General features: G+C 45.0%; 1 protein-coding gene across 11 annotated transcripts in view; it reads left to right on the top strand.

The window, feature by feature from the left end:
• Positions 1-24,885, top strand: part of TIMELESS (timeless circadian regulator) — a 28,923-nt gene extending 4,038 nt beyond the window's left edge. For 3 of the 11 annotated variants that reach the window (XM_069079360.1, XM_069079401.1, XM_069079412.1), the window contains exons 3-31: positions 358-515; positions 4,015-4,188; positions 4,486-4,648; positions 4,783-4,936; positions 5,247-5,361; positions 5,707-5,769; positions 6,486-6,587; positions 6,859-7,014; positions 7,159-7,292; positions 7,696-7,783; positions 8,097-8,273; positions 8,948-9,165; positions 9,401-9,504; positions 9,641-9,810; positions 16,388-16,528; positions 16,607-16,758; positions 17,085-17,182; positions 17,308-17,434; positions 17,535-17,736; positions 18,017-18,162; positions 18,700-18,785; positions 19,511-19,634; positions 19,719-19,801; positions 22,973-23,115; positions 23,280-23,454; positions 23,541-23,609; positions 23,732-23,850; positions 23,951-24,125; positions 24,522-24,885. In XM_069079360.1, the coding sequence (XP_068935461.1) occupies positions 4,564-4,648; positions 4,783-4,936; positions 5,247-5,361; positions 5,707-5,769; positions 6,486-6,587; positions 6,859-7,014; positions 7,159-7,292; positions 7,696-7,783; positions 8,097-8,273; positions 8,948-9,165; positions 9,401-9,504; positions 9,641-9,810; positions 16,388-16,528; positions 16,607-16,758; positions 17,085-17,182; positions 17,308-17,434; positions 17,535-17,736; positions 18,017-18,162; positions 18,700-18,785; positions 19,511-19,634; positions 19,719-19,801; positions 22,973-23,115; positions 23,280-23,454; positions 23,541-23,609; positions 23,732-23,850; positions 23,951-24,125; positions 24,522-24,607 (3,492 nt within the window). In that variant the 5' untranslated portion in view covers positions 358-515; positions 4,015-4,188; positions 4,486-4,563 and the 3' untranslated portion in view covers positions 24,608-24,885. Of the gene's footprint in view, positions 1-357; positions 516-830; positions 853-4,014; positions 4,189-4,485; positions 4,649-4,782; positions 4,937-5,246; positions 5,362-5,706; positions 5,770-6,485; positions 6,588-6,858; positions 7,015-7,158; positions 7,293-7,695; positions 7,784-8,096; positions 8,274-8,947; positions 9,166-9,400; positions 9,505-9,640; positions 9,811-16,387; positions 16,529-16,606; positions 16,759-17,084; positions 17,183-17,307; positions 17,435-17,534; positions 17,737-18,016; positions 18,163-18,699; positions 18,786-19,510; positions 19,635-19,718; positions 19,802-22,972; positions 23,116-23,279; positions 23,455-23,540; positions 23,610-23,731; positions 23,851-23,950; positions 24,126-24,521 lie in introns of those variants that run through there. The other 8 variants (XM_069079369.1, XM_069079353.1, XM_069079430.1 and 5 more) reach the window with 5 other exon arrangements.
• The last annotated feature ends 813 nt before the right edge of the window (positions 24,886-25,698 follow it).

Here is a 25,698-nt window from a genome sequence, read left to right as displayed (position 1 = left end):
CTTTGTAGAAGACTAAATGTTTGACCCAGAAAGAGACAATGTCCAGAAACTTAGAGCAATGGGAAACTTGAATGATATTCATTCAATGAGAAGTAGCTGGTGGCACAGGGAATAAAGTGCCAGACCTGGAATCAAGAAGACCTGAGGTCAAATCCAGCCTCACACACTTATTAGCTATGTGACCCTGGGCAAGTCACAAAAGTTCTGTATGCCTCAGTTTCCTTAACTGTAAAAAGGGGATAAAAATAGCCCCTACCTTACAGGGTTGTTGTGAAGATCAAATTTTATAATATTCGTGGTGGGGCTTTTTTGTTTGTTTTTGTGCCACATAAATTGTGTATCCCTTCCCTTTTTCAGGTCTTGTGATCCATTCAGAATGTAAGCTGAGAGGAGGGGTTGCTTCATTAAAAATCAAATAAAACCCTCTTCCCCACTACGTAGTACATGGAAGCTATTTAATAAATGCTTGTTGATTGGTTGATGGTAATATTGCAAGACAGAATTCAGCACTGAGGGTGAGTTGCATAGAGCTCTACACTTGGGTTCAAATCCCAGCTACTTCCTAGCTATGTGGCCCTGGCAAGTCATTTATTCCCTCTGGCTCTCAGCTTCCTTCTGGGTGAGATGAGGGAGCTGGACGTCTTAAGGTCCTTTCCACCCCTAGAATGAATAAGAGCTGGCACTTGGATGGCATTTAGTGGATGACAGGCATTGTGCTCAGTGCTTTACACACATTGTCTCATTTGATCCTCACAGTAATCCTAGGAAATAAGGTACTATCATCATCCTCATTTTACAGTTGGAGAAACTACGTCAAACAAGTTAAGTGACTTACCCAGGGTCACGCAGATGGTAAGTATCTGAGGCTAGATTTGACCTCAGATCTTTGTGACTCCAGCCTGGCCCTCTATCCACTGTTCCACCCAGCTGTCTCTACTATAGTTCACATTTATGTAGTGTATTACAGTTACTAAAAAAACAAGGTAGATAGTAGAAATAGTATTATCCCTATTTTGCCAGTGAAGAAACTGAGACTTTGTAACTTGTTCATGATTACTCAGCTAATGAGTGGCAGAGCTAGGACCCAAATTTAGGTAATCTGACTCCTGGTGCAGTGGTCACAGAGGACCTGGCCCAGCCCAAGTGGATAGACAAGATGTAGGTGATCAGACAGCGATGGATGAGATGAACGTCAAAAGGCCGGAGGGGCAGCAGTCACTGATTGGGGGCAGGAGGGAGGTTGTGGTTATGGTGAAGAGGTCTCCTGTCATTGAGAACTAGTTCTTTGGCAGTGTGCCCCTGCTGGGGGTGAAAGCGATTTTCTGCCACTTCTAATGAATGGGGCCCAGATGTTTACCCGAGTCAGACTCTGTGGCCTACAAGCTACACAGTAGGCCTCCTGACCCATTTCTTCCCATATCATCTATTCCACATTCTGGATTAGAAAACGCTGCAGGGGGTCAAGAGTGAACGTATTGGCTTTCTCATATAAGGATGTCCCAAGGTTACCAGACCATCCTTCTTCCTTCATTTCCTTTTGCTCCCCTTTACCCCTGCTCCAGTCTTGCAAAGTACATCCAGCGCTGCTGTTTGAAATGGAGTTTTCATGAGGATGCGGTGGGAAAAGGTGTTAGGCTCCAGAGAACTAAGGATTGAAGTGGGGTTTATTCTGAACCCATGGTCTATTTGAGTCATTGAGTTATACAGCAATTAAAAGGGTAAAAAAAAAAACCACCAGAAAGGCACTTATAGAGAGCTGTCTTACTGTTAATAGTTATCCCTAGGTGATATCACTAGCCTGGTAAGTAGCTCCAGTGTAGTGGATAGAGAGCACTGACCTGAGTTCAATTTTGACCTTAGGCTTTTACTAGCTGTGGGATCCTGGGTAAGTCACTTAATCTCTGTATGCCTCAGTTTCCTCAGTTGTAAAATGGGGATAATAATAGTACCTGAATCCCAGTATTGTTGGAAGGATCAAATGAGATATTTGTAAAGTGCTTAGCACATGGTAACCTAGTAAATGTTTGCTTCCTTCCTTTTCCCTCTTCCCTGTTTCCCATCCCCTGAGTGCCTCAGTATCCCAAGTCTTATTCTAAGGGAAATAGACTGCTTAAGCAACCATTCAGGGGGCTCTAATTGTATCTGGGGTAGCTGCTTTGGGAGGAGAGAGAAGAGCAGGGAAAGAAACTCCTCTGTGTATGTCTATGAGGAGAGTTAGTGGGTCCCGGTGCCCCCTGTACTTTTAGACATCTTTGCCCCAGGGCTCTGGGGTGTGGGACACATGTGAGAGGAGAGTCAGAAGAACAGAGGAGCTCATCCTTTATGAGTATCTAGCAAATGATCCCCTTTGCTAGCTGTACAACCCAGTGGAGCAGAGCCAAAAAGTAGGTTACCAATAGAGGGGGACGGAGGCTAGCCTAGGAAAGCAGACCAAATATAGAAATGCAGGAAGGTAGCATGAGGCTTAACCTAGGTCCTTCTGCTATTCCCTAAGGAAGTAGGTGGAAGCTCAGGCAGAAGGTGGGGACAGTAGAAGGTGAAAAAGTCTTTAGGGGAAGCTGTTGGAGGCTGGGAATAGTGACTGAAGGTGCTGAGGGGGGGTGATCTACAAATATTTCTAACTACCTACATAGGCAAGGTAGGGAATGTGATGTCTGTATGGCTGTGTCTATGGTGCTGGTTACAAGTTCTGAAATGTACACAAGTCCTGATGGGTACCTGGGGATAGCTGATGAGATTGGGGAGGATGTCAGTTATAGGAAGAATCTTTCAGAAAGGGGAGATTGTCTGTCTCCAGTTCCCCCTACCCCAACTCCTGTGTGTCCTTTGCTAGTTGTAAGTAATCCTAATAAAAGTCTAGTAGGTTGGGGGTAGGGAAGCAAAACCACTGAAGTCTGGAGTTATCTGTAGGTGTTTTCCCAGACACTTTCCTCCATTACTGTAGATGATCTAGTATTGTCTAATCATTTAGTCGTTTTCCAAATTAGTGTATAAACATACAGTCTTAAGAGTTGTGATTCCCAAAGTCTGGGAGACTAGGAAGATGTCTGAATTAGCTCTTTTCAAAGCAGGAATGAAGGATCTTTCCCCAGGTCTCTTGGCTGCCATTTTATCTGCCTCAGCCCCCTCACTGAAGATGATGCTGGCGCTCTCTAACTGCGCCCTTGGGCTTCCAGGCCCCCTCTAGAATACGGTGGAGTCTCAAAGCTGAGATTCCTTAGCATGGGGCAGCAGCTGGCGGGGAACAAATTGGATTTTCCAGTGAGCTAGTATTTCTTATGGGGAAAGGAAACTTCTTGTGATATATACAATTGATATCTACCTGATTCCTGCATCAAAATGGGCACCGGCCGAACTGATAAGTGTAGAATGATGGACACGAGCCAGGAGAGAATCTGTCATAGCAGTTCCAATTTATTGATCAGAGGGCAGGGTTTGTATAATGAATGAATGCAAAGCAATTATCTCTTAGGAATACATGCAAAAAAATTTACTGTCCTTGTACATTTAGCATATCTGTATGTTTTTATGTCCTTATTGACTTATGTAATTCCATATGGTTTAATATCCTTGTTCCCTTGCATACATCTGTGTCTGGGTCACAGCTTGGTTATCAAGTCCTAAGCTCCTGCAAGTCAGGAAGAGATGGTGAGCCAATCTTAAGATAAAATATATCCTTCATGGGGAGCTGTCTTGGGAGAAATCCTGGACCAGTCTTCCCATGTATGGGTGGGGTCAGAGACTGGCCCTCGACATCTACCCATCTTTGTCTAACAGCAATGTTGCAGTTCCATGATGTGTGTGTGTCTTTTTTTTTTTTTTTTTGTTTTTTTGGAGGACGATTGGGGTTAAGTGACTTGCCCAAGGTCACATGGCTAGGTTTTTGTGTTAAGTGTCTGAGGCCAGATTTGAACTCAGGTCCTCCTCACTCCAGGGCCAGTGCTCTATTCATTGCACCACCTAGCCACCCTGATGTGTCTCTCTCCTAACCCAAAGACCTTTTCTCTCCATTAGGTTGGGGTGGCTCCTGCACCTCATACTCAGCTCTTCAGATCTTGAGTTGCCAATGACAGTGGAGACTGGCTCTTAGTGCCTGGGTGGGAAACCTCTTTGGATTGGACCACAAAGAGAGAGCCTCAGTCTAAGAATTCTCCTGAAGTTTGAGCACAGTCCTTCTTACTCTGGCAGGTGAAGGTTTGAGGACCATGCTAGAAGAACAGGGCTCTTTAAGGCTCAGATTTGGGGCTTTCTCTGAGCCTCCATTTCCTAATCTCTTTAAAAGGGAGTGATAATGCCTGTACTACTTAGCTCATAGAGTTGTGAGTAAAGCTCCTTGAAAACTTTAATATGAAATATTAATGATTTTAATAATAAAATATTAACATGAGCTGTTGTAATTGCAGTACCACTGAGAAGAGTACCAGGTATCTAGCCCCCTTAGATGAAAAGGAGTCTGCAAAGGCTATCATTTTTCTCTCTCTTCAGGCTTCCCCATTTCAATTGGTTCTTTGTCAACTGGCCTCCTCTCTCTCCTGGCTGAGTTATTGATATATAGACTTGTACATGATGAACTGTGAACTTCTAGCTACGTGCAGTGCCCTTGGGTACCTTGAAGGAGACATCTACCACAAAGAGCCAGATTGCTTAGGTAAGGACGCTTAGGTATTATTAAATAAATTGGGGGACTTTTTAATTCCTCGGCTTGTCTGAGATGGGAATTGAGTGTGGGCTTAAATGGAATCCTTGCCCCCAGCTCCCAGAGGTCTTTTATTCCCCCTGTAGAGAGTGTGAAGGATCTGATCCGCTACCTGAAGTATGAGGATGAGACACGTGACGTGCGGCAGCAACTAGGGGCAGCCCAGATCCTCCAAGGAGACCTTCTGCCCCTCCTCATCCAGCACTGCCAGGACAAGCCACTCTTTGATGCTGTTATCAGGTTGGTTCCCCAGGACCCTTTTGTCCCCAGCCTTCGGCTTCCCCTTGGGAGGGTTAGCATGGATATATGCTAGTGTAGGGGGCAGCTAGGTAGCACAGTGAATAGAGCACTGGCCCTGAAGTCAGAAGTACCTGAGTTCAAATCCAGCCTCAGACACTTGACATTTAACTAGCTGTGTGACCTTGGGCAACTCACTTAACTCCAATTACCTTGACTTCCCCCTCCAAAAGAAAATGAAAGTTATAAGGTAGTGGTCCCTGTTTTGGTGGGTGAGGGAACCTCATAGATATTCCTTTACTTCCCTCATCAGGCTGATGGTGAACTTGACACAACCTGCCTTGCTCTGCTTTGGGAAAGTTCCTCAGGATCCCAGCTTCCGGCATCATTTCCTACAAGTGTTAAGCTACCTGCAAGCCTACAAAGAAGTAAGTCTGTTCTCCAGGGGCTCTTGAGGATTGTTGGATTGTCTCTTTCCCACTGGTCATTCCATTGGTTATAATACCTCTTTACAACCTGACTAATGATTAACGTGGAGATATTTGTAGATCCTGTATTCAGGTGCAAGCTGCCATGATGCGGGGGGAGGGGAAGGGAGGAGGAGGGGGAGAAAATTTGAAACTTAAGGGACTGTGATGCTGTAAACTAAAAATAAATAAACAAATCAATTTTTTAAAAAGAGAGAATTGTTGGATTGTGCTTAGTGTGAGTAGGATAGAAAGTTTCTTCTACTTGATATGTGTTACGTCTGCATCTTTTCCCTTCTTGCCCAGGCCTTTGCCAGTGAGAAGACCTTTGGGGTCCTCAGTGAGACACTCTATGAGCTGTTGCAGCTGGTAAGTGAGCCTCTGCCATGCACAGAGTCCCGAACCGGGCATTGTTAGAAGATATAAGGACTAGAGGTATGATTCTTGCCTTCCGGGTATTATAGTCTGATCCGCTACATTGAGCTTTTCCAAGTCTTGTGCTCTTGGAATCTTTGTTCAGTTGTGTCTGACTCTGTGATCCCGTTTGGGGTTTTCTTGGCAAAGATTCTAGAGTGGTTTGCCGTTTCCTTCTGCTCATTTTACAGATGAGAAAACTGAGGCAGGCAGGGTTAAGTGACTTGCCCAAGGTCACACAGTTAATACGTGTCTGAGGCCCAATTTGAACTCAGGAAAATGAGTCTTCCTGACTCCAGGCCGCGCACTCTTCCATTACTCTATGTATAGATCTGTGCCCCTAGAATCCTTTACCATCTCCCTAACTCTGATGATAACAGCTGACATCTATGTAGTGTTTCATGACTTGCCAAGGATTTTACATGTCATCTCATTTGAGTCTCACAAAAGCCCTACCCTCCTGGTATGACTACCCCTCTTTTACAGATGAAGATACTGAAGCTCGGGGATAGAAAGTGACTTGTCCATGGTCATACAGCCAGTAGGCACCAGCAGTGGGATTCGCACACAGATCTTCTCCCACTCCCCCAAGCTGATCTCAGTGCTCTCCTTCCCAACCTGCCAAACAGGGTTACCAAAATAACCAGGTCACCTTCTTCGTGTGTTTACAGGGCTGGGAGGAGCGTCAGGAAGAAGACAACTTGCTTATTGAGCGGATTCTCCTACTGGTTAGAAACATTCTCCATGTCCCTGCTGACCGTGATCAAGAAAAGGTGAGTGTTTAGGTGTGAGAGATACAGGACACACACACACACACACACACACACACACACACACACACACACACACACACCCTCCCCCACCACTACACCCCGCCCCCCCATCTCCTGCCCTGGAGTAAAGACGCAGATCTGGGTTTTGGCTTTGCTTCTGCCAACTGTGCCTGCCAAGGCTGGAGCAAAGGTGCCAGCAGGTCCTGGGATGGAGGAGTCTAGGAGCAGGACTGGGGGGCTCTCATGACCCTGTGCTCCTTCCCTCGTACAGAGCATCGATGATGAAGCCAGCGTCCACGACCGACTCCTCTGGGCCATGCACCTCAGTGGCCTCGACGACCTGGTGCTCTTCTTGGCCAGCTCCACAGCTGAACAGCAGTGGAGTCTGCATGTGCTAGAAATTGTTTCCCTCATGTTTCGGGACCAGGTGAGGCCCTAGCCCTTCCCAGTGGTCTGGACAGCTCTGGTGCTGTGGTCGGATTTGACTGCCTCACTGGCCACCCATTCTTAGGCCCAAGAGAAGTGGTGAAGGAGGGGTAACAACCTTAGAAATCCCATTGACTCCCCCCAGAATCCTGAGCAGTTGGCCACGGCAGGGCAGGCACGCTCAGCACACGAGCAGGGTGCTGACAAGGCAGAGCTGGAAATTCTGCGCCAGAGGGAGACGGCGGAGAAGAAGAACCGCGTCCTTCAGCGGAGCAGCAGGTGAGCTTGGTTCTCTCCTTTTTTTTTGCTTTTTGGAGGGCAATTGGGGTTAAGTGACTTGCCCGAGGTCACACGGCTAGGTTTTTTTTTGTGTGTGTGTGTGTGTGTGTGTTAAGTGTCTGAGGCTGGAACCGAACCCAGGGCCGGTGCCACCTAGCCACCCCAGCTTGGTTCTCTTGTGCATCATGGGACTTGGCAGTGGGATTCAGGCTCGGTCTCATAGGCTGGGAACATTTGTTGAGGAAGCTCTTGATCACACAGAGTGTGCTTCATACCACTAGAGCCCTATTTTTCAAGACGGTGGAGACAGTAATATTTGGGAGATAAAACATTCGGGAGGTATGAGATAGTAGGGAAGACTTCGGAGAAAAGGAAGTCATACCAAACTGTCTGCTTTCCATAGACATTCTCGTTTTGGAGGATCCTACGTTATCCAGGGGCTGAAATCCATTGGAGACAGGGATGTTGTCTTTCACAAAAGTCTACACAATGTGAGTAGAGGTGTGGTAAGTTCTCTGTACAGCTGCAACTGTTGTATGGTCTTAGTAGAGGGGACCAAGAGGCAAAGAGAAAGCTTTGCCAGGACTGAAATCACCTGCCTCCTCAGACACAGGAACTATGTGTTGTGTCCTGGTCGTCTAAAAGCCCAGCACCAGGGAGATAAGAGTGCCCTGGGAGTCCATGCAGAGGAAGGACCAGGATGTACATGGAAGGGGTTGGGGAATGAGACTCCATGAATGACACTGAGGTCCCTTCCAGGGCTACACTGATGATCTTATAATTGTCTTCTAACTCCTTCGATAGTTTCAGACCTACAGCTCAGATGTGGGGAAAGATACTCGCTACGTGCCCCGGCGCCGCCAGCTTGCCCAGGAGCCCTCCCTCCAGCGCCGTTCAGCCCTTAACGTGCGCCTTTTCCTCCGTGACTTTTGCTCTGAGTTCCTGGAAAACTGTTATAACCGCCTCATGGGCTTGGTCAAGGTGAACTTTGGAAAGACTCTGTAGGACGATTAGGGAGAGACTTAAGGGATGGAATGAAAACAGAGGGAGAGAGGTTAAGAAAAGAGATGGGGGAAAAGGATATGGGGAATGTGGAAAAGAAATTACTATTAGGAACTTGGACAGCTAGTCAGTGCAGTGGATAGAGTGCTGGGCCTGGAGTCAGGAAGACTGATCTTCATGAGACCAAATTTGGCTTCAGACACTCACTAGCTGTGTGACCTTGGGTAAGTCACTTAATCCTGTTTGCCTCAGTTTCCTCATCTGTAAAATGAGCTGAAGAAGGAAATGGCAAACCCCTCCAGTGTCTTTTCCAAGAAAACCCCAAATGGGGACATGAAAAGTCAGACATGACTGAGCAACAATAAAATTAGGATCTCAAGGGGATTTGCTTCAAGGATGTGGATCTAGATGAGGAAAAGCACAAGAGTATCCCTGACGTGTGGGAGAAGATGATAGAACATTATATGAAGAGTGACTAGAAGGAAGCAGCAATGAGGAAGTTCTGATAGGGTGACCCTAGAGGGTGTATAAGGAGGTATGAAAAGAGAGTTAGGATCCCCAGGGCTCTCAGTTATCAGCAGGCTACTGGGTGAAACAGGCTAGGGAGTGCCTGATATTTTCTCATGATGGGGTGTCCTTTTCCCTGGTATTAGGACCACCTCCTCCGGGAAAAGGCACAGCAGCATGATGAGACATACTATCTGTGGGCATTGGCCTTCTTCATGACCTTCAACCGCGCCTCCAATTTTCAGCCTGGCTTGGTTTCTGAGACTCTTAGTGTCCGAACCTTCCACTTCATTGAACAGAACCTCACCAATTACTATGAGATGATGCTAACTGATCGGAAGGAAGCTGTCTCTTGGGGTCGCCGGTGAGTTCCATGGCAGGAATCTCTTTCTGATCATTCTGCATTTTTCGGTTCTGGCTGCTGACCTTTTGGACAGCACTCTATCTTTGCTCAGGACACTGGTCATCAGAGTAAGGAGAATGGGGTAAAGTGGGGGCAGCCTGCTGCTGCCTTCCCAGATTCTGGTCGTCAGAAGTTTGTTGCCAGATTCCTGCATGTTCTGCTTTTCATTTTGTGCCCTTCTTCTCAAACCCTGCAGAATGCACCTAGCCCTAAAGGCCTATCAGGAACTCCTGGCCACCGTGAACAAGATGGATACATGTGCAGATGAAGCAGTGAGGGAGAGTAGCCGCATCATCAAGAGTAAGGCGGGCATTATGCTCCAAGCCCTCTCTGTCACTTCCTCGTCTTACTCTGTCATCTCTGTTTCTGACTCTTTCTTCTCTAGCTCTGCAAAAGACTTCAGACCAGTTCTCCTGGTCTCTTTGCTTCTTTCTAGACAATGTCTTCTACATAATGGAGTACAGAGAACTATTCCTGACTCTCTTTCGGAAATTTGATGAGACACGCCAGCCCCTCTCCTATCTTCGTGACTTGGTGGAGACAACTCATCTCTTCCTTAAGATGCTAGAGCGTTTCTGCCGAAACCGTGGAAATCTAATGGTGCAGGTATCAGGGATTGGGAGGGCAGTGGTTTGGAGGTAGGAGATCATTCTTTTTCATGATTTTTTTCTTTCAAAAAAAGTTTTTATGGGCAGCTAGGGGGCAAAGTGAATAAAGCACTGGCCCTGGATTCAGGAGGACCTGATTTCAAATCCAGCCTCAGACACATAACACTTCCTAGCCGTGTGACCTTGGGCAAGTCACTTAACCCCAATTGCCTTGCCCTCCCCCCTCCAAAAAAAAAAGCTTTTAAATTACAAAGTAGAAAATCATCAACAAATATGAACATTTCCATATATGAAGAAAACTAGAAAATAGGAATTATTTATAAAGCCATGAATCTAATACATGTAGCTTGTTTTTTTTAATATATTATAAATTGAATGGTAGTCCCAACATTAGTGGTACCTGCTTGTTTGGGAACCCTACTTTGGTCTCCTCTGTATTTTTTCATTGTTTCATTGATGCTTCTTTTTTTCCTCTGTTCTTTTTTTTTTTTTCATGATTCTATCTTCTACCCCTCACCTTTTTTTCCTCCACCTTTCCTTGTAACTGAAGTATAATCAAGCCAAACAAATTTGTGTTGTAATGGAAATGTATGTCTCATTCTGCACCTCGGCTACAAGCCATCACCTCTGCAGCTAGAGATGTTTTGTCAGTCTTCTGGAATTGTAATTAGTTATTCCATTAATCAAAATTTCCGTCTTTCAGAGTTGTTCTCCTTTGAAATGTTGTGGTTATTATATGGTTAGTTCTCTGAGTTCTACTTACTTTTAACTCTATTAGTTCATACCAGTTTTCCCAGATTTTTCTGAATCTATCTCTTACGTAGGGAGCTCTTCCTTCTTACCTTCTCTACAACTGATCCAAAGCTCTGAACCTTCTCTCTCTGAGTGAATGTGGCAAGGACTTGTTAGCATTCCAAATCACACCAAACCTGCCACACAGTTCCCTCCCTCCTTCCCTGCTGCCATAATTCTGGCCTACCCTGTCTAAATATCCTACTGAAAGTTTAGAGTTAGATTATGGTGTTTCCACGATTGGACTCTTGGGAGGCATCATGGTCTAGTGGAGGGAGTGCGTTGTTCCCAACTTTGTTGAACCTGAAAAACTTTTTTAATGTCAAAAATTTTTTGTGAATTTTCTCATGATAGTAATTGTACTGTGTGTCCTGGATTGACAAAAAGCTGCTATGTATTCAATTAAACATCCAAATGAATGTGTATGTTATTAATCACAACAGTGTTTTTTTGTTTGTTTTTTGGAGGGGGAAAGCAGGGTAATTGGGGTTAAGTGACTTGCCCAAGGTCACACAGCTAGTAAGTGTTACATGTCTGAGGTCAAATTTGAACTTAGGTCCTCCCAACTCCAGGGCCAGTGCTCTATTCACTGTACCACCTAGCCATTCTCAGAGACATTTTTTAAATGAGCAACCTATAAGTGCAACACATAGGTATTTAATCTACAGAAAATCTATTTGCATGTTTATCAAGTTGAATCACATAACACATGATTGATGCAAATATGGATTTGTACTCAGGGTGCAGTAACTCTGCAGCCCCAGAGGGGCCCTTGGCCCACATGTGAGGAACCACTGGTGGAGTGAAAAGAACCTGACCTGAAAGTCAGACGACTTCTGCTACAATCCTAATTCAGCCACGCAGCCATCTTCAATAAGTCATTTATCATTTTTATATCACAGTTTCTTAAACTATGCAGTTCGGAAAATGTCCTACCAAAGGAGACATTATGAGGACAAAATGAAATAATGATAAGATGTTTGGTTTTGTTTAATTTAGCAAACATTTGGATTGAACTGCTGTCTTGGACATGTAGATAAGAAAGCCTGGGTTTAAATCCACCTCAGATACTTAGTGACTGTTTGATCTTGGGCTAAGTCACCTAACATCCCTGAGGCTCATCCATCAAATGAGGGTATTGAACTTGACCACTAAAGTCCATTCTAGTTGTCATGACTAAGATTTTAACAAAAGGGTAAACTGAGGCCAGTCTCCATATCAGATAGCATTTATTGGCTGGGGCATGCTACCTGTTAATAAATGGGTCAATGACTTGCCTCCATTAATCCTGAGGAGAAGGACAGTTCCCCTTTTATGGGGTTTTGGGAATGCAGACCAAAGAAGAGAGCAGGGTAGGTGTCATCGTGGGATTAAAGGCAACATAATTGGTTATAGAGCTGAGGCACAGGGAACAGCATGATTGGTTATAGAGCTGAGGCACAGGGAACAGCATGATTGGTTGGAAGTTTGGTAATGCGGGCTAGCAACACCACCGCCCCCTTCTCTCATGAGACTAAGAAGTGTTCTTTGTTTGGATCCAAGTGTGAGATAGTGACCCAGACTTTTAGACAGCAAACCAGACATTCTTGAAGGGTAGTTTGGTGCCCAAACTTCCTTGCTTTCTCACACATTCTCTAAGGTCAGTTAAATTCCGTGAGGTAGGAGAGTTGAATTTTTAAACTTAACACATTACAGGCCAGCTGAAGTGTGAACTAAATTCAGAGACAAAGAACCATGATTAGGCAGTTACAGGACAAAAGCAGTTACAGGGAAAAATCAATTACTTGTAAATAGAATCAATAAGAAAATTATCCAGGGGGCAGCTAGGTGGCGCAGTGAGTAAGAGCTCCAGCCCCTGAGTTGGAGGACCCCAGTTCAGTTCCGGCCACAGACACTTAACACCCACACAAAAAAACTAGCCGTGTAACCTTGGGCAAGTTACTTAACCCCAATTGCCCTCCAAAAAAAAAGATTCTGATTGTGAGATAGGTGAAGTGAACTTGTACATGCCTTTAATGGGGCCAAGAAGGAAAAGTTTTGGGGCGGCCAGGTGGTGCAGTGAGTAAGAGCGCCGGCCCTGGATTCGGGAGACCCGGGATCGGTTCCGGCCTCAGATACTTAGCACCCACACAAAATAACTGGCCGTGTAACCTTGAGCAAGTTACTTAACCCCAATTGCTTAAAAAAATAAAAAATAAATAAAAAATATTATTTAAAAAAAAAAGAAAATGATCCAGGCTGGGGTGGTTAGGTGGCACAATGAATAGAGCACTAGCCCTGGAGCCAGGAGGACCTGAGTTCAAATCCTGCCTCAAACACTTCACATTTACTAGCCGTGTGACCTTGGGCAAGTCACTTAACCCCAATTGCCCCTCCAAAAAGCAAGAAAAGAAAATGATCCAGGTCTTTTTGTGGTGGCAAAGAATTTGAAATTAAGGGGATGCCCATCGATTAGAGAATGGCTGAACAAGCTGTGGTATATGAATGGAATGGAATGGAATGGAATGGAATATTGTGCCATAAGAAATGAACAGATACATTTCAGAAAAACCTGTAAAGACTTATCGAAGTGATATAAAGTGAAATGAAAAGAACCAGGAGAACACGGTAAATAGTAATAGTAACATTGTATAATGATCAATTATGAATGACTTAGCTCTTCTTAGCTATACAATAATCTAAGACAAGTTACAAAGGATTCATGAAGGAAAATGGCTATCCATATTCAGAGAAAGAACTGATGAACTCTAAATGCAGATTGAAGCATACTCTTTTCACTTTAAAAAAATTTTTTCATCATTTTTTTCCTTTTATTCTTTTTCTTCTTTTACAACTATGACTAGTGTGGAAATAAATTTTACATGGTTGCACTTATGTAACCTATGTCAGATTACTTGCTGTTTTAGGAAGAGGGGAGGGAGAAAAATTTGGAACTCAAAATTTTGTAAAAATGGTTGCTAAAAATTATCCTTACATATAATTGGGGAAAAAGAACCTTTTAAAAAAATTTTTTTAAATGAAGGACAAACAACAGGATTAATTTCAATCTCACTTCTAAATCTCTGATCCCACTGTACACCTACTATGTATCAAGGCATTTGGATAGTCACTGAGGGTGATACAAAAATCAATAATATACATTACCTCAGGAAACTTGCAGTCTAGTAGGAGAACCATAAGTAATTATGACATGAAAAAGAACTTTGATTTCTTCAATTCCCCAAAGGCTCTTAGGTAGATCATGACCTTTCTGTAACTTAGTAGATAAGACCCAGTAGGTATTTTGAGGTATAGAGGTAAAGTGCTTAGTCATTTGTCAATAACTTGCTCAGTCTTTTTCATTCATGTCCAGCTCTTCATGACCCCATTTGGGGTTTTCTTGGCAGAGATACTAGAATGGTTTGCCATTTCCTTCTCCAACTCATTTTATAGATGAGGAAACGGAGGCAAACAGGGTAAATGACTTGACCAGGGTCACACAGCTAGTAAGAATCTGGGGCCAGATTTGAACTCAGGAAGTCTTCCTGACTCCAGGCTCAGTGCTGTATCCACTGTGCCACCTACAACTACTAAGAGTCAGAGGCAGGATTTGAATCGAGGTCTTTCTAATATCCCCACACTATCTGCCATGCTATATGGCCTCCATGAATATAATATAAAATAAAACATGATCATCATAGAAGGGAAATATGACATGCCCTAAAGAGCTCCAAACAGAGAGAACTAATATTCCATCTGAGGGACTGAAAAAAAGCTCCATGGAGAAGACAGGACTTGAGTGACCTTGGTTCTGAGGGGCTATCAGGGTTTCATCAAGTATAAATGGGGAAAGGGTGTGGAGTCAGAAGAGGCCTCCGTGTGCACAGGCCAATTTTAGCCAAAGAATATGCTCTATTAAGGGGAGGTGGTGTTGAAGTTAAGTTATGGGGGACTTTGAAAGCCAAGGTTAAGGAGTTTAGATTTGCGTCATTAAGTAATGAGAAAGCTACCAAAGATTCTTGAATATGTGAGTGATATACTCAGTTCATTAGGAAAATGACACTGGCAGTAGTGAACAAGGTAGATTGGGACAGAAAGAGACTGGAGGTGGGGAGCCTGGGAGACATGACAGTGGTTTAGGGTGAGAAATACTGAGTGCCTGGATTAAGATGTTGGCAGTGGGAATGGAATTCCAATAATAATAATTATTATTATAACCATTTATGTAGCATTTCCAGATTTGAAATGTGCTTTATGCCCATTATCTCATTCGTTAACTCATACCAGTACCATGATTTAGGTAGTACAGAGGTGACTTTATATTCATTTAATAGATAAGACCCTGAGATTCGGCAGGGTTCAAATGACTTGCCTTTGTCACCTAATCAGTAAGTATCAGAAGTAGGATTCACATCTAGGCTTTCCTCACTAAGCCTGACCCTCTAGTCATGATGCAGTTTACCCTCAAATGGAAAGAGGAGATGGATTGATAGGAGATATTTTGGAGAGTTCAGTCCTTTGGATTTAGAAATTGATTGGTTGGGTAAGTGAGGTTGCAAAGGAGAAGTATCAAAGAGAACCCCATGGTTTGAAGCACATGTGACAGAGACTAGTGATGCCAGTAACAGGAATAGTTCCAAGGAAGAGAAGGTTCTGGGCCAAAAGATGTTCAGGCACAGGGAGCTTGAAGTGCCCCAGAGATAAGCCAGTGGAACTGTGTGGGAGAGTGTTGGAAATGCAGGCCTGGAGCTGCAGAGAGAGTCTTGCAGAGAGATGGATTTGGGGGCAGCTGAAGACAGTAGGTGAGGGAGCCACGGAGAAGAGGGCAAAGGCCTGAGCCTAAGAGAACAGTTAAATTTTAGAGCATGAGAAAAGGGAATGCGCATCAGGTTTTATGTTGGAATTTTACAGTTGTTACAGTGTGAGAGACTCTTATTCAGGAAGACCTCATTAAAAGGGCTATCATGGCTGAAGAGCCAAAGGAACTACATACAAGGCAGCTTCCCCAGTAGGGTTCCACTTGCATTGCCAGTTACCCAACTAGTCCATAAAGTTTATTGAGAGCAGAGACTTCCTTTTGGAATGACCTTGTGGTTGTGTTAGTATGTAGAACTCCCATTAAGGAGAAGCCCTTCGCTCGTTCAGATTGGTACCCTTCTTACAACTTAGTTGTAGAGCTGTCCAGAGAGGAACACGACTTGCCCAGGGTCACACAAGCAGCATGATTATGTAGCAGAGGTGAGACTTGAACCCAGGTCTTTCTGACTCCAAGGCTGACCATCAGTCCACTGTGCCACGTTATCTCTTGATATTATAATAAATAAACAAAATTTATGTAGCACTTTCAGTTTGCAAAGCACTTTGCATAAGTATTTGATTTACTTCTCATATCAACCCAATTAAGGTAGGTACTATTATTATTCTCATGAGGAAACTGAATCTCAGGTTATGTGACTTGCCCAGGATCACATAGCTAATAAGTATCAGAAATGAGATTTGAAATCTGGTCTTCCTGACTCCAGTCCAGCAAGCTATCCTCTACACCCTGCTTCCGCTATTTAATATGAACTCCAGGCAGCTAGTACATATGATGTCCCATTTGTGTGCAATACTGTGGATCTGCTGATGAGAAGGCTGTTTTGGTGCATGAAGCTCCTGACCCCACAGAGGGACAGGGGGCTGATGATAAGAAGAGAATTTCAGTCACTGCCATGAGCGGAGAGGATTGGCCACCCTGGGTGTCCTGCCACCTGTGATAGAGGTAATACTTCCACCTCCAACACCACCTTTATGCTCCTCAACAGAACAAAAGAAGGAGAAGGAAGAAGAAGAAGAAGAAGGCACACACTCAGTCTGCAGCCTCTGCTGGCCACGTTCCCCATGCCCCAGAGGATCCAGAGAGCGTGTGGCCAGCCCTTGCCGAGCAGCTGAAGCTCTGTGCCCAGGTGGGTGTCTACAGGGACTGTCAGGACGGTGGGGCCAGAAAGCCTTGTCCTGGCTTTCACAAGCCTGTCCTTCCCCAGAATTCTGAGCTGACTCTGGACTCTGTGGTCCCCTTCGATGCGGCTTCAGAGGTACCAGTGGAAGAACAGCGGACAGAAGCTATGGTGCGAATCCAAGACAGTCTCCTGGCTGGGCAGGCCCCTGAGGCTCTGACCCTCCTTCGGTCGGCCAGGTTAGAGCTCTGCCTCTTTATCTTCCTGGGCCTGCAGTGCGGATGCTTCATCTTTTGTGAGACCTCCGTAGAGAGACACTCTCACAGCCATAGTGGTGGTAGCTTTATTAGTCTTTTCTGGTCTGCTGCAGGCTGGAAACCAAGTCAGATTCTCTGAAGCTGGGTCCTGAGTACAGGGGCCCCTCATGTTTTTATTTTAATTCTTAAAGGTACTTTGGCCTTACTGCTTTCATGGCCAACAGATGGAGTAATTGTATTAATGCTAAATCCTTCCAGATGCCATATCTAGCCTAAACAGAATCTGTATCTTTCCTCTTGTTTTCCAGAGAGGTATGGCCAGAAGGGGATATATTTGGCTCCCCAGATTTTTCCTTAGATGAAGAAATTGAGCTGCTGAGACAGATCTTCTCTGCCCCACTTCCTCGTGAGTATCTGGCTTCTCCATGTCCTCTTATCTAGGTACAGAGGGAATGAATGGATGAAAAAGTGTCTGTTAAGAGCCGGTGACTCCTCACATTACCCCCTGCTGTTTCCCCTCACTGTTTATAGGCCAGCAGGAACCTGAAGGACAAGGTGGAGAGGAAGAAGAAGGAGAAGAGGAAGAAGAGGAAGAAGAAGAGGTGCAAGCTGTCCAGGTTTTAGAGAAGGAGTTTAACTTTCTAGACTACCTGAGACGGTGAGAGAGAAATGGGAGATGGGGGAAGTTGTCTCTGTGGGTGCAAGGAGAGTACCTGACTTCTGAAATCCCCTTTCTCCTTCTTTGCACTTCACTATAGATTTGCATGCTCAGCTGTTGTCAAAGCCTATGTACTATTACTGCAGAGCTACCAGAAGAACAGCCCCCACACCAATCACTGTGTGGTTAAGATGCTACACCGACTGGCCCATGATCTCAAGATGGAGGCCTTGCTCTTCCAGATCTCCCTCTTCTGTCTCTTCAATCGGCTCTTTAATGACCCCGCTTCTGGAGCCTATAAAGTGAGGGGAAACTGAAGGGGGTGGAAATGGAGGCAGCCCTAGACTAGGTGAAAGACAGAGGGATGGAGACGTCAGGGGACAAAAAGGAGAATGAAAGGATGTGGAGAACTGGAGGGACATGAGGAATGAAGGGACATGGGCTGGGTGGGGAGAGACATCTAAGAAGTTAAGGGAAAGAGTTTCCCGTAGGAGAGGGCCAGGAGTGTAGTGAGGTGAGGTCTGGGGGGACCTTACAACAAGTAACCCGATCCTTTCCTGCCCTAATTCCTCTCTTCCCCAGGAATTGGTCACTTTTGCCAGATATGTGCTGGCCAAGTTCTTTGCATTGACTGAAGTCAACCACAAGGCTTTTGTGGAACTTCTTTTCTGGAAGAACACAGCTGTTGTGCGGGAGATGACTGAGGGCTATGGTTCTCTGGATGCTGAGTAAGTGTAGGCAGGGGAGATTGTTGAGGGAGGACAGAGAGTTCAGGGAAGCTTCAAGAGGCTGTTCTAGAGGGGGAAGCTGGGCTCTCCTAGGTAGACAGTAATGCCACCTGACCTCAAGATAATTTGGAGAAACCTCAAGAATTCATGTGAATGTGACTGTCACAGTGAAAATGCAGGACAAAGCCTGTAGTCCCTTGGCCCCAGAACCGTCTTGGCTGGACTGCTTTTTTCTCATGGTTTTCCTTGCCCTCTTTTCCCCAGTGTTCTCTTGATCCATTTGCCCTCAACCTGAAATACCCCCCAGCTTCTGATGTGGGCATGACATAGAAAAATGCTGCTTATATTCTTAACTGCATCTAGGGAGAAGAAGGAAGGCATGCAGACCCATGCCCACTCCCCTCAAGTCTTATTTGGCCCATTTTCATTTACACTTAAAGATCTTCTCCTTTCTGGGTCTGGTAAGGGACCTCCATGCCTTTTGCTCCTCCCACTGAGACAAGCAATTTCATTCCTTCCTCTCCCAACCTCTTTTAGGTCTTCTAAACAAAAACCTCTCAAGTGGAACCCAGAGGAGGAGAAACAGCTACAGGAGCTGTATCTGGCCCACAAAGACATAGAAGGTAATGTGAGAGCGTGGGTATGTCAGGCAGCCAGCATCTTTAGAGTATGTACCAAATGCCAGTCACTGGGCATACAAAGACAAAAATGAAACAATAGGAAGAGAGAGGGTGTGTGTGTGTGTGTGTGTGTGTGTGTGTGTGTGTGTGTGTACAAAAATCAAAGTAGCCTTTCTAAGAGGTGATGATGAGAACAAAGTGAATTCCAGGACCGTACAAGGATATGTGTAAAATTTAGCAAGAAGTCTGGTTTGGATAGACCATTGAATACATGAGAGGCAGTAACGGATAATGAGTCTGGAAAGGTAGCTTGGAAAGAGCTGTAAATACCAAAGAGCAGATTGTGTATTTGATCCCTAGAGGTAAAAGGGAACCATTGGAGTTTATTGAGCAAGAGAGTGACATGGTCAGAGTGATGTGCTTTGGGAAGTCCTGAGGCAGCTTGGCCTAGTGGAAAGAATGCTCGCTTATAGAGTCAAAAGACCCAGCTTTGAAACATAGTCCTGCCACTCAGCACCTCCTAACTTTGGGCAACTTGCTTGACTTCACTGTTTCAGTTGGCAAAGAAAGGAGCTTAACTAGTTGACCTCTACATTCTTTTCCAGTTGTAAGTCTATGATCCAGTGAAATATATGTTCTTGATAAGGCTTTGAACCCAGAAGGGCTTGGAATAGAGGCCAATGAGCTCTAGACCTCCCTTTACCCACCTGTTCCTCCTTTCTCCCCAGGTGAGGATGTGATAGATGCCATTTTGGCACGCCTGAACACTACAACTCGTACTCGAAAACAAGTCATCCACCAGTTGGTTCGACTTGGACTGGCTGACAGCGTCAAGGATTTCCAAAGACAAAGGCAGGCATCCTTGGTGAATTAGGGATTTTCTTTCCTTTCTCTGGTGCTTATTTCCTCCACTGATCTTGATTTTTCTCCAAACAGGAAGGGAACAAACTTGGTTTTGTGGACAGAAGATCAGGAGTTAGAATTGCAGCGACTCTTTGAAGAGTTCCAGGGTTCCGATGGTGAGCTGGGGGCTGGGGAAGGGTCTTTGGAGGGGGAGCCACACAATCTGATTCCTTCCACTTACTCCTTAAAAAAGTATTATAAGCTAATTATCTCAACCAATACAGTTGTAATAAGCAACAAAACTATATCATCTGAATGAATTACATTTTCAAGAGAACATTCATTATCTACACTGTGTCCTCTTGATCTCCTTCCATCTTTGTACCTTGAAAACTCCATTTTACTCCGATGCATATGTTCTTATAATTCTACTTTCTTCTATTTCTATAATAAGTATTTCTATATTTATATTTATCATCTTTACCACTTTTTTTTTTTTGCCTTTTGAAGGGCAATTGGGGTTAAGTAACTTGCCCAAGGTTACATGGCTAGTCTTTTTGTGTGGGTGTTAAGTGTCTGAGGCTGGAACCGAACTCGGGCCCTCCTGACTCCGGGGCTGGTGCTTTTCTCACTGTGCCACCTAGCCACCCCTATCTTTACCACTTATAATGTCTCAGTAGCCTTCATGAAAGAATGGCTTTGGAGTGACAGTCTCTACTCTGCTCTTTTCTTCCTGTGAGACCTTGGGCAAGTCATTGTTCTAATCTATAAAAAGAAAGTCTTGGACTAAATAATCTCTAAGGCCTCTTTTAGCTATAAACATATGAACCCTATTCAACTATATCAACATGTCACAGTTTATTCAGCTATTACTTAATTATTAGACATAAAGATTGATTCCAACTTTGAATACTACGAATAAAACATGAAATCTTCCCTTCTGTCATTTGGATAAACAAATTAAAAAATCCAACATTTATTAAGCACTGACGATGTACAAGTTCTGGGAATACAAATAGAAAAGTAAGATAATCAATTTCATTAAATTTTAATCCATGCCTACCACGTTCAGCCTACTGTTCTAACTGTTGGGGGAGAAATAAAGCTTAGCTAAAGCCCAACCCTGTCCTCAAAGGGCTTAGTCTAGTAAGAGAATATATTTGCACGTAACTGTAATAAAATTGGTTGAAAATAGCATTCTTCATGAAGTGTGAAGGAAAAGTTATTAGTCATCATCATAATTGCTAACACATATATAGCATTGTAAGGTTGGCAGAATGCTTTCCATCTATTATTTCTTTTGATCTTTGCAATAACCTTGGGAGGTAGGTGCTGTGATTATCCATATTTTTTGGATGGGAAAATTGAGGTTGAGTGAGGTTCTCATGAAATTCCTAATATGGAATTTGCATCTTATTCTTCCTGACTCCAGGTTCCATGTTCTTTCTAGTAGGCCAAGTTGCCTATTACTTAAAGGGAATCAGGAAGGGCTTCATGGAAGAGGGGGCATTTGATTTGGGTTTTAAAGGATAGGTAGAAAACCAATGAGTGAATACATACAAAGTGTGTAGAACAACATGAACAAAAAATGCAAGTCATGTATGGGAAATAGAGAGTAATCTGTTTTGGTATCTGGTGAATAGCATGGGGTTAAGCCATAAAGTAGGGTAGTACTAGATTGTGGAGGGCCTTGAACAGCAGGTCAAGGAGATTGAACTTTATTGAGGCAATGGGGAGCTATGAACCTTTTTGGAATAGAGGGGTGATATGACCAGATAGTGGATAAATCACTGGACCTAGAGTCAGGAAGACCTTAGTTCACATCAAGCCTCTGGCACATACTGGCTATGTGAACCTGGACAAGTTCATCAACCTCTGTTTTCCTCAGTTTCCTCAATTGTAAAATGGGGCTAAGAACAGCACCTACCTGGCAGGCTTGTTCTGAGGATCAATGAGATACTATTTGTAAAAAGTGCTTAGCACAGGGCCTGGCACATAGTAGGTGCTTTTAAAATCCCCCCTCCCCCAAGATATACACATTAGGAAGTCTAGTAGCAGGATGAAGGATGGATTGAAGATGGAGGAGACTAGAGAAGAATCCTCGAAGAGTCTATTTCAGGAATCGAGATGGGTAGTAATGGAGGCTTGTGTTGAGTTCTTGGCAATAAGAAAAGGGATATGTGGACAGAAAGAGAAGACTGGGGGGACATAGGAGTTGTAGAATTTGATAATCATTGGATATGAGAAATGAGGAGAAGGAAAGAGCTAAAGAAAACACCAAATTTTCAGATGTGGGAGATTGGGTAAATACTCCTGGTAGAAATAGAGATGTCAGAAGGAGGAGTTTAGAGGAAAAATTTGGGAAGGAAAGCTTATTTTGGGATTGATAGAATTTGCAGTATCCATTGGAACATGGAGGTAGAGGGATGCTTGGAGTTAGTTAGAATTGGTCATCTCTAGACTGGAGAAGAGGTCAAGAGTTGGATACGTAGTTCTGTGAGCAATCTGCACACGAGTAGTTGAAGCCATGGGAATTAATGAAATTACAAGGGAAAGAATGCAGAGAGAGCAGAAAACAGGGCCAAGGGAAAAACCATGAGGAACAGAAGAAGATGAGCAGAGAAGAGAATATGAAAGAAAAATCAGAAAATTTATGTCTCTTACATTCAAAAAGGAGAGATCTGGAAGGAGAAAGGGTAGTCGTCAGTGTCTGATGCCGAAGAAAGGTCAGAAAAGATCAAGGATGAAAAAGGCCATTTGGGTTTGGTGACGAGGAAGTCATTCGTGATGTCTGAGAAAGAAGTATAGTAGTGGAAGGAGAAAGCAGGTGACGGGAGTTAAGGAAAAGGCACATGGTGAGGGACAGAGAAGCCTGTGCTACAGAAGACTTTAGAGTGGAGGGGCAGGGTACTGGAAGAAGCTAGAGGGCGTGGGCTGAGGCCCGCAGGTAGAGAAGAGGAATTGGCCTCATCAGGGGGTGCACATGCCAGAGGGAAGGAAGAGAGGTGATGAGACTGGGAAAAGGCAAAGAACGGAGTAGGAGCATTGGGGGTGGGGGGGTCCTCCTTCGATGGCTTACCCCCCTTCTCTGTGAAGTAGTGGGGTAAATCAGCTGGTCTAAGCGTGTGTGGTGGAGGTGCAGGTGGTCTTTTGAGGAGGGAAAAGGTTTGGAACAGTTAGTGTGAGAATTGTGATAGACATAGATCATAGGATTATTCAGTAGCAGCAAGAGCTCACATCCTGCATTTTGGGAAGTAGTGGGTTGTCAGCCTCCTCCTACAATTCTCTGGTCTCTTGTTCTCCATCACCTGCCTCTGGACCTCCATCCTATCTGTTCCTTTCTGCAGATATCCTGGGGCACATCATGAAGAACATCACGGCTAAGCGCTCACGGGTCCGGATAGTGGAGAAACTTCTGTCCCTGGGGCTGGTTGCAGATCGACGGGAGTTGTACAAGAAGCGCCGGAGGAAGCCTGTGACTTCCAGTCTTGTAAGCAGCGTCTTGGCGCTGCTTCCACACTGAGCCCTTTTCCTCTCGTTGCTTCTTGGCTGTTCCCATGTCCTCTAGTGAAGTGGGCAAGAATCGGAAGGTCCCACTCAGGATTCTCCAGCTTTCTCCATGTTCTAACCCAGCTTCTGCCTGCTTCTTTCCAGCTTAATGGAAAGGATCCTCTGATGGACCCTGACCAAGAGGACCCAGAGGAAGATGAGGAGGATCAGCTGCTAGAGGAAGATGTCGAAGAGGATGAAGAGGGCCCAGGGGCAGAAGCGACCCAAGGCACCTCAGTCCACATACCCCAAAGCCTTAGGCAGATCCTTCAGGAGGAAGGTGATGCGACTGAGGGGCAAGGGCTTGGGGTTAGAGAGACTGTGGTGGAGGGCCACTAGCACATCGTTTGCCCTTTACCTCCTCAGATTTCTCTGCCCCCATCCTCTGGCTCCAGAACTGCCTGATTCGAATAGCTGATGACCGGGAAGAAGATGGTGAGTAGGAAAAGTTGGGGGATATTTGAGGAATAGGGCATGGAAGCCTTCTGGGGACCTGAGTCAAGGCTTGGAGGAGACAACCTTTCTCCCTCATCTAGGTCTGTTCTTTCTGTTCCTAGGCTGCTCCCAGGCAGTGCCCTTGGTGCCTCTGACAGAGGAAAATGAGGAAGCAATGGAGAACCAGGACTTCCAGAGGCTGTTAAGAAAGCTGGGGATTCGGCCTCCAGCCTCAGAACAGGTGAGTACCTTGACTTGGTGAAGGACCCGAGTGGGGACTGGTGCTTTTCTTGTCCTTCTTCCCATTAAGACCATCGATCTTGACTTCTCTGACCACTTAGGAATCTTTCTGGCGAGTTCCAGCAAAGCTGAGCCCTGCATTGCTGCGAAGGGCAGCAGCTTCTTTGGGTCAGGCAGGGTCTGAGCCACAGTCTGCAGACTGCCCAGAGCAGGGGCCCAGTGCCCCGGGGTCCCCCGTGGCAGCCAAAAAACGGAAGATGGATCTAGAGTCAGCAGGTAACGGGACTGGGATTAGGGGACTGGCTGGGGGCACTGAAGCAGCAGGCAGGTCCTTGGTCCCTTACTGGTGTGCCTCACTGGGCCATTTCAGAGGGAGAGGCTAGTAAGGAGCCATCAAGTTCTGGGCCCCAGAAGCAACAACTCCTAGACAGTGATGAGGAACAAGAAACAAAAGAAAGCAAAAACAAAGGCAGGGGTGTGTCCGCCTGTCTGTCTGTGTGTGATCCTTTACCCCTGTCCTTTCTCTCCATTGCACTGTCTGTGTGTGTATCTTAGGTAACACCTCCCTCCTGTTCTGTTTCTCATCACATTGTGCGTGAGTGTCTGGCCTGCCTCCTGTTCTTCTGTCTGTCACCCCTCTCCTAAGATCCTGACCATTTCCCCTCCCTTCAGATCTCATAGGTTCTGAGCCAGGCTCCCCTGAGCCTACGAGGGTCCACAAGAGGAGAAGGTATCTGATTGAGGATGAAGATGACTAAGGAGCTGACTTTGGTGTGACATTCGAGGCTGCTCCAGCCTGACAAAAGGGGCAGTGGGCATTTCCTCCCTGGAGTTTTCCTTTAAGTGGACTTTGTTCCAGCTTCCCAGAGTATCCGGCCCTGCCCTTCTCTGGCCCTTGGTTACCTGCCTTGTCCTTGACCTTTGGAGCTTTTGGGTGGGGCTGAGGGGGCAACTCACAGGTGCTTCATGTTTTGTGTTTTGTTATGAAATTAAAGCAGCAAATAAAAACCTGCCTCTATTGGCTTGAATCTCAAAACGTTTTCCCTTTTGCCCAGTTTTCCACATATACCTCATCTGAAGTGACAGTCTTTCTGCTTCTTGTACCCTGAGTGCAATGGTGCTCACCATGGCTGTTGGCAGGAGGGGAATGACGTTACAGGGCATAGTGACAGAGAAGGAGAGGTTTTTGTGACTATGTCAACAAAGACAAAGAGGTCAGAGTCCAGCCTACAGAGGAGATAGACCCTATCTTTTTTGACCTCTTAAACCTATCTGCTTCCCACTTCCTACTGACTTTAGCTATTCTAGGTGCTAGGAGCACAGAAAACTAGGCAGTCGAGCATATGTATAAGTACCCATATGTAAGAGAGGCTCATTTCTCAGGCTTTATTTTTTTTCCCAGAGACAAGTGAGATTTCCTGACAGACCCTCAGGGCTGGTACAGTGAGTGGGACAAGTCTTAGGTTCAAGTCCTACACGAGATGGGCTAAGAACAGTCCCTAGTTAGGACCTGGCAGCACTCTCAGCATCTTTCCATTCCCTTACCCATCCCCTCCCTTTTATTTCTCTCCAGAAGGACTGCACCTGCCATTGCCATGACCCAAATTCAGCTTACTGTACCAAGTGATTATCACTACAAGGAAAGCCAGAATAGAGACTGACCCCCCCTTCTCTTACTTTCTAAGAATATGTTGACCACACTTCGGCTTGTTTTTTCATTTATTTTAAACTTCAATACACAGTAGGAAAAGAAGAAACGTATTACAAACTTAAATATTGAAACTTAAGTGCAAAATAAGAAAAGGAAAAAAAAGCACTGCCATGTACACAGCAGAACATAAGAGAGGAG

This window comes from Petaurus breviceps, unplaced genomic scaffold, assembly GCF_028583685.1.
Source record: "Petaurus breviceps papuanus isolate PSGF00001 unplaced genomic scaffold, PetGlider_PUasm1.0 154, whole genome shotgun sequence".
Taxonomy (NCBI): domain Eukaryota; kingdom Metazoa; phylum Chordata; class Mammalia; order Diprotodontia; family Petauridae; genus Petaurus; species Petaurus breviceps.
Note: the sequence above shows the minus strand (reverse complement) of the source record. Positions and strands in the feature narration are given on the sequence as shown.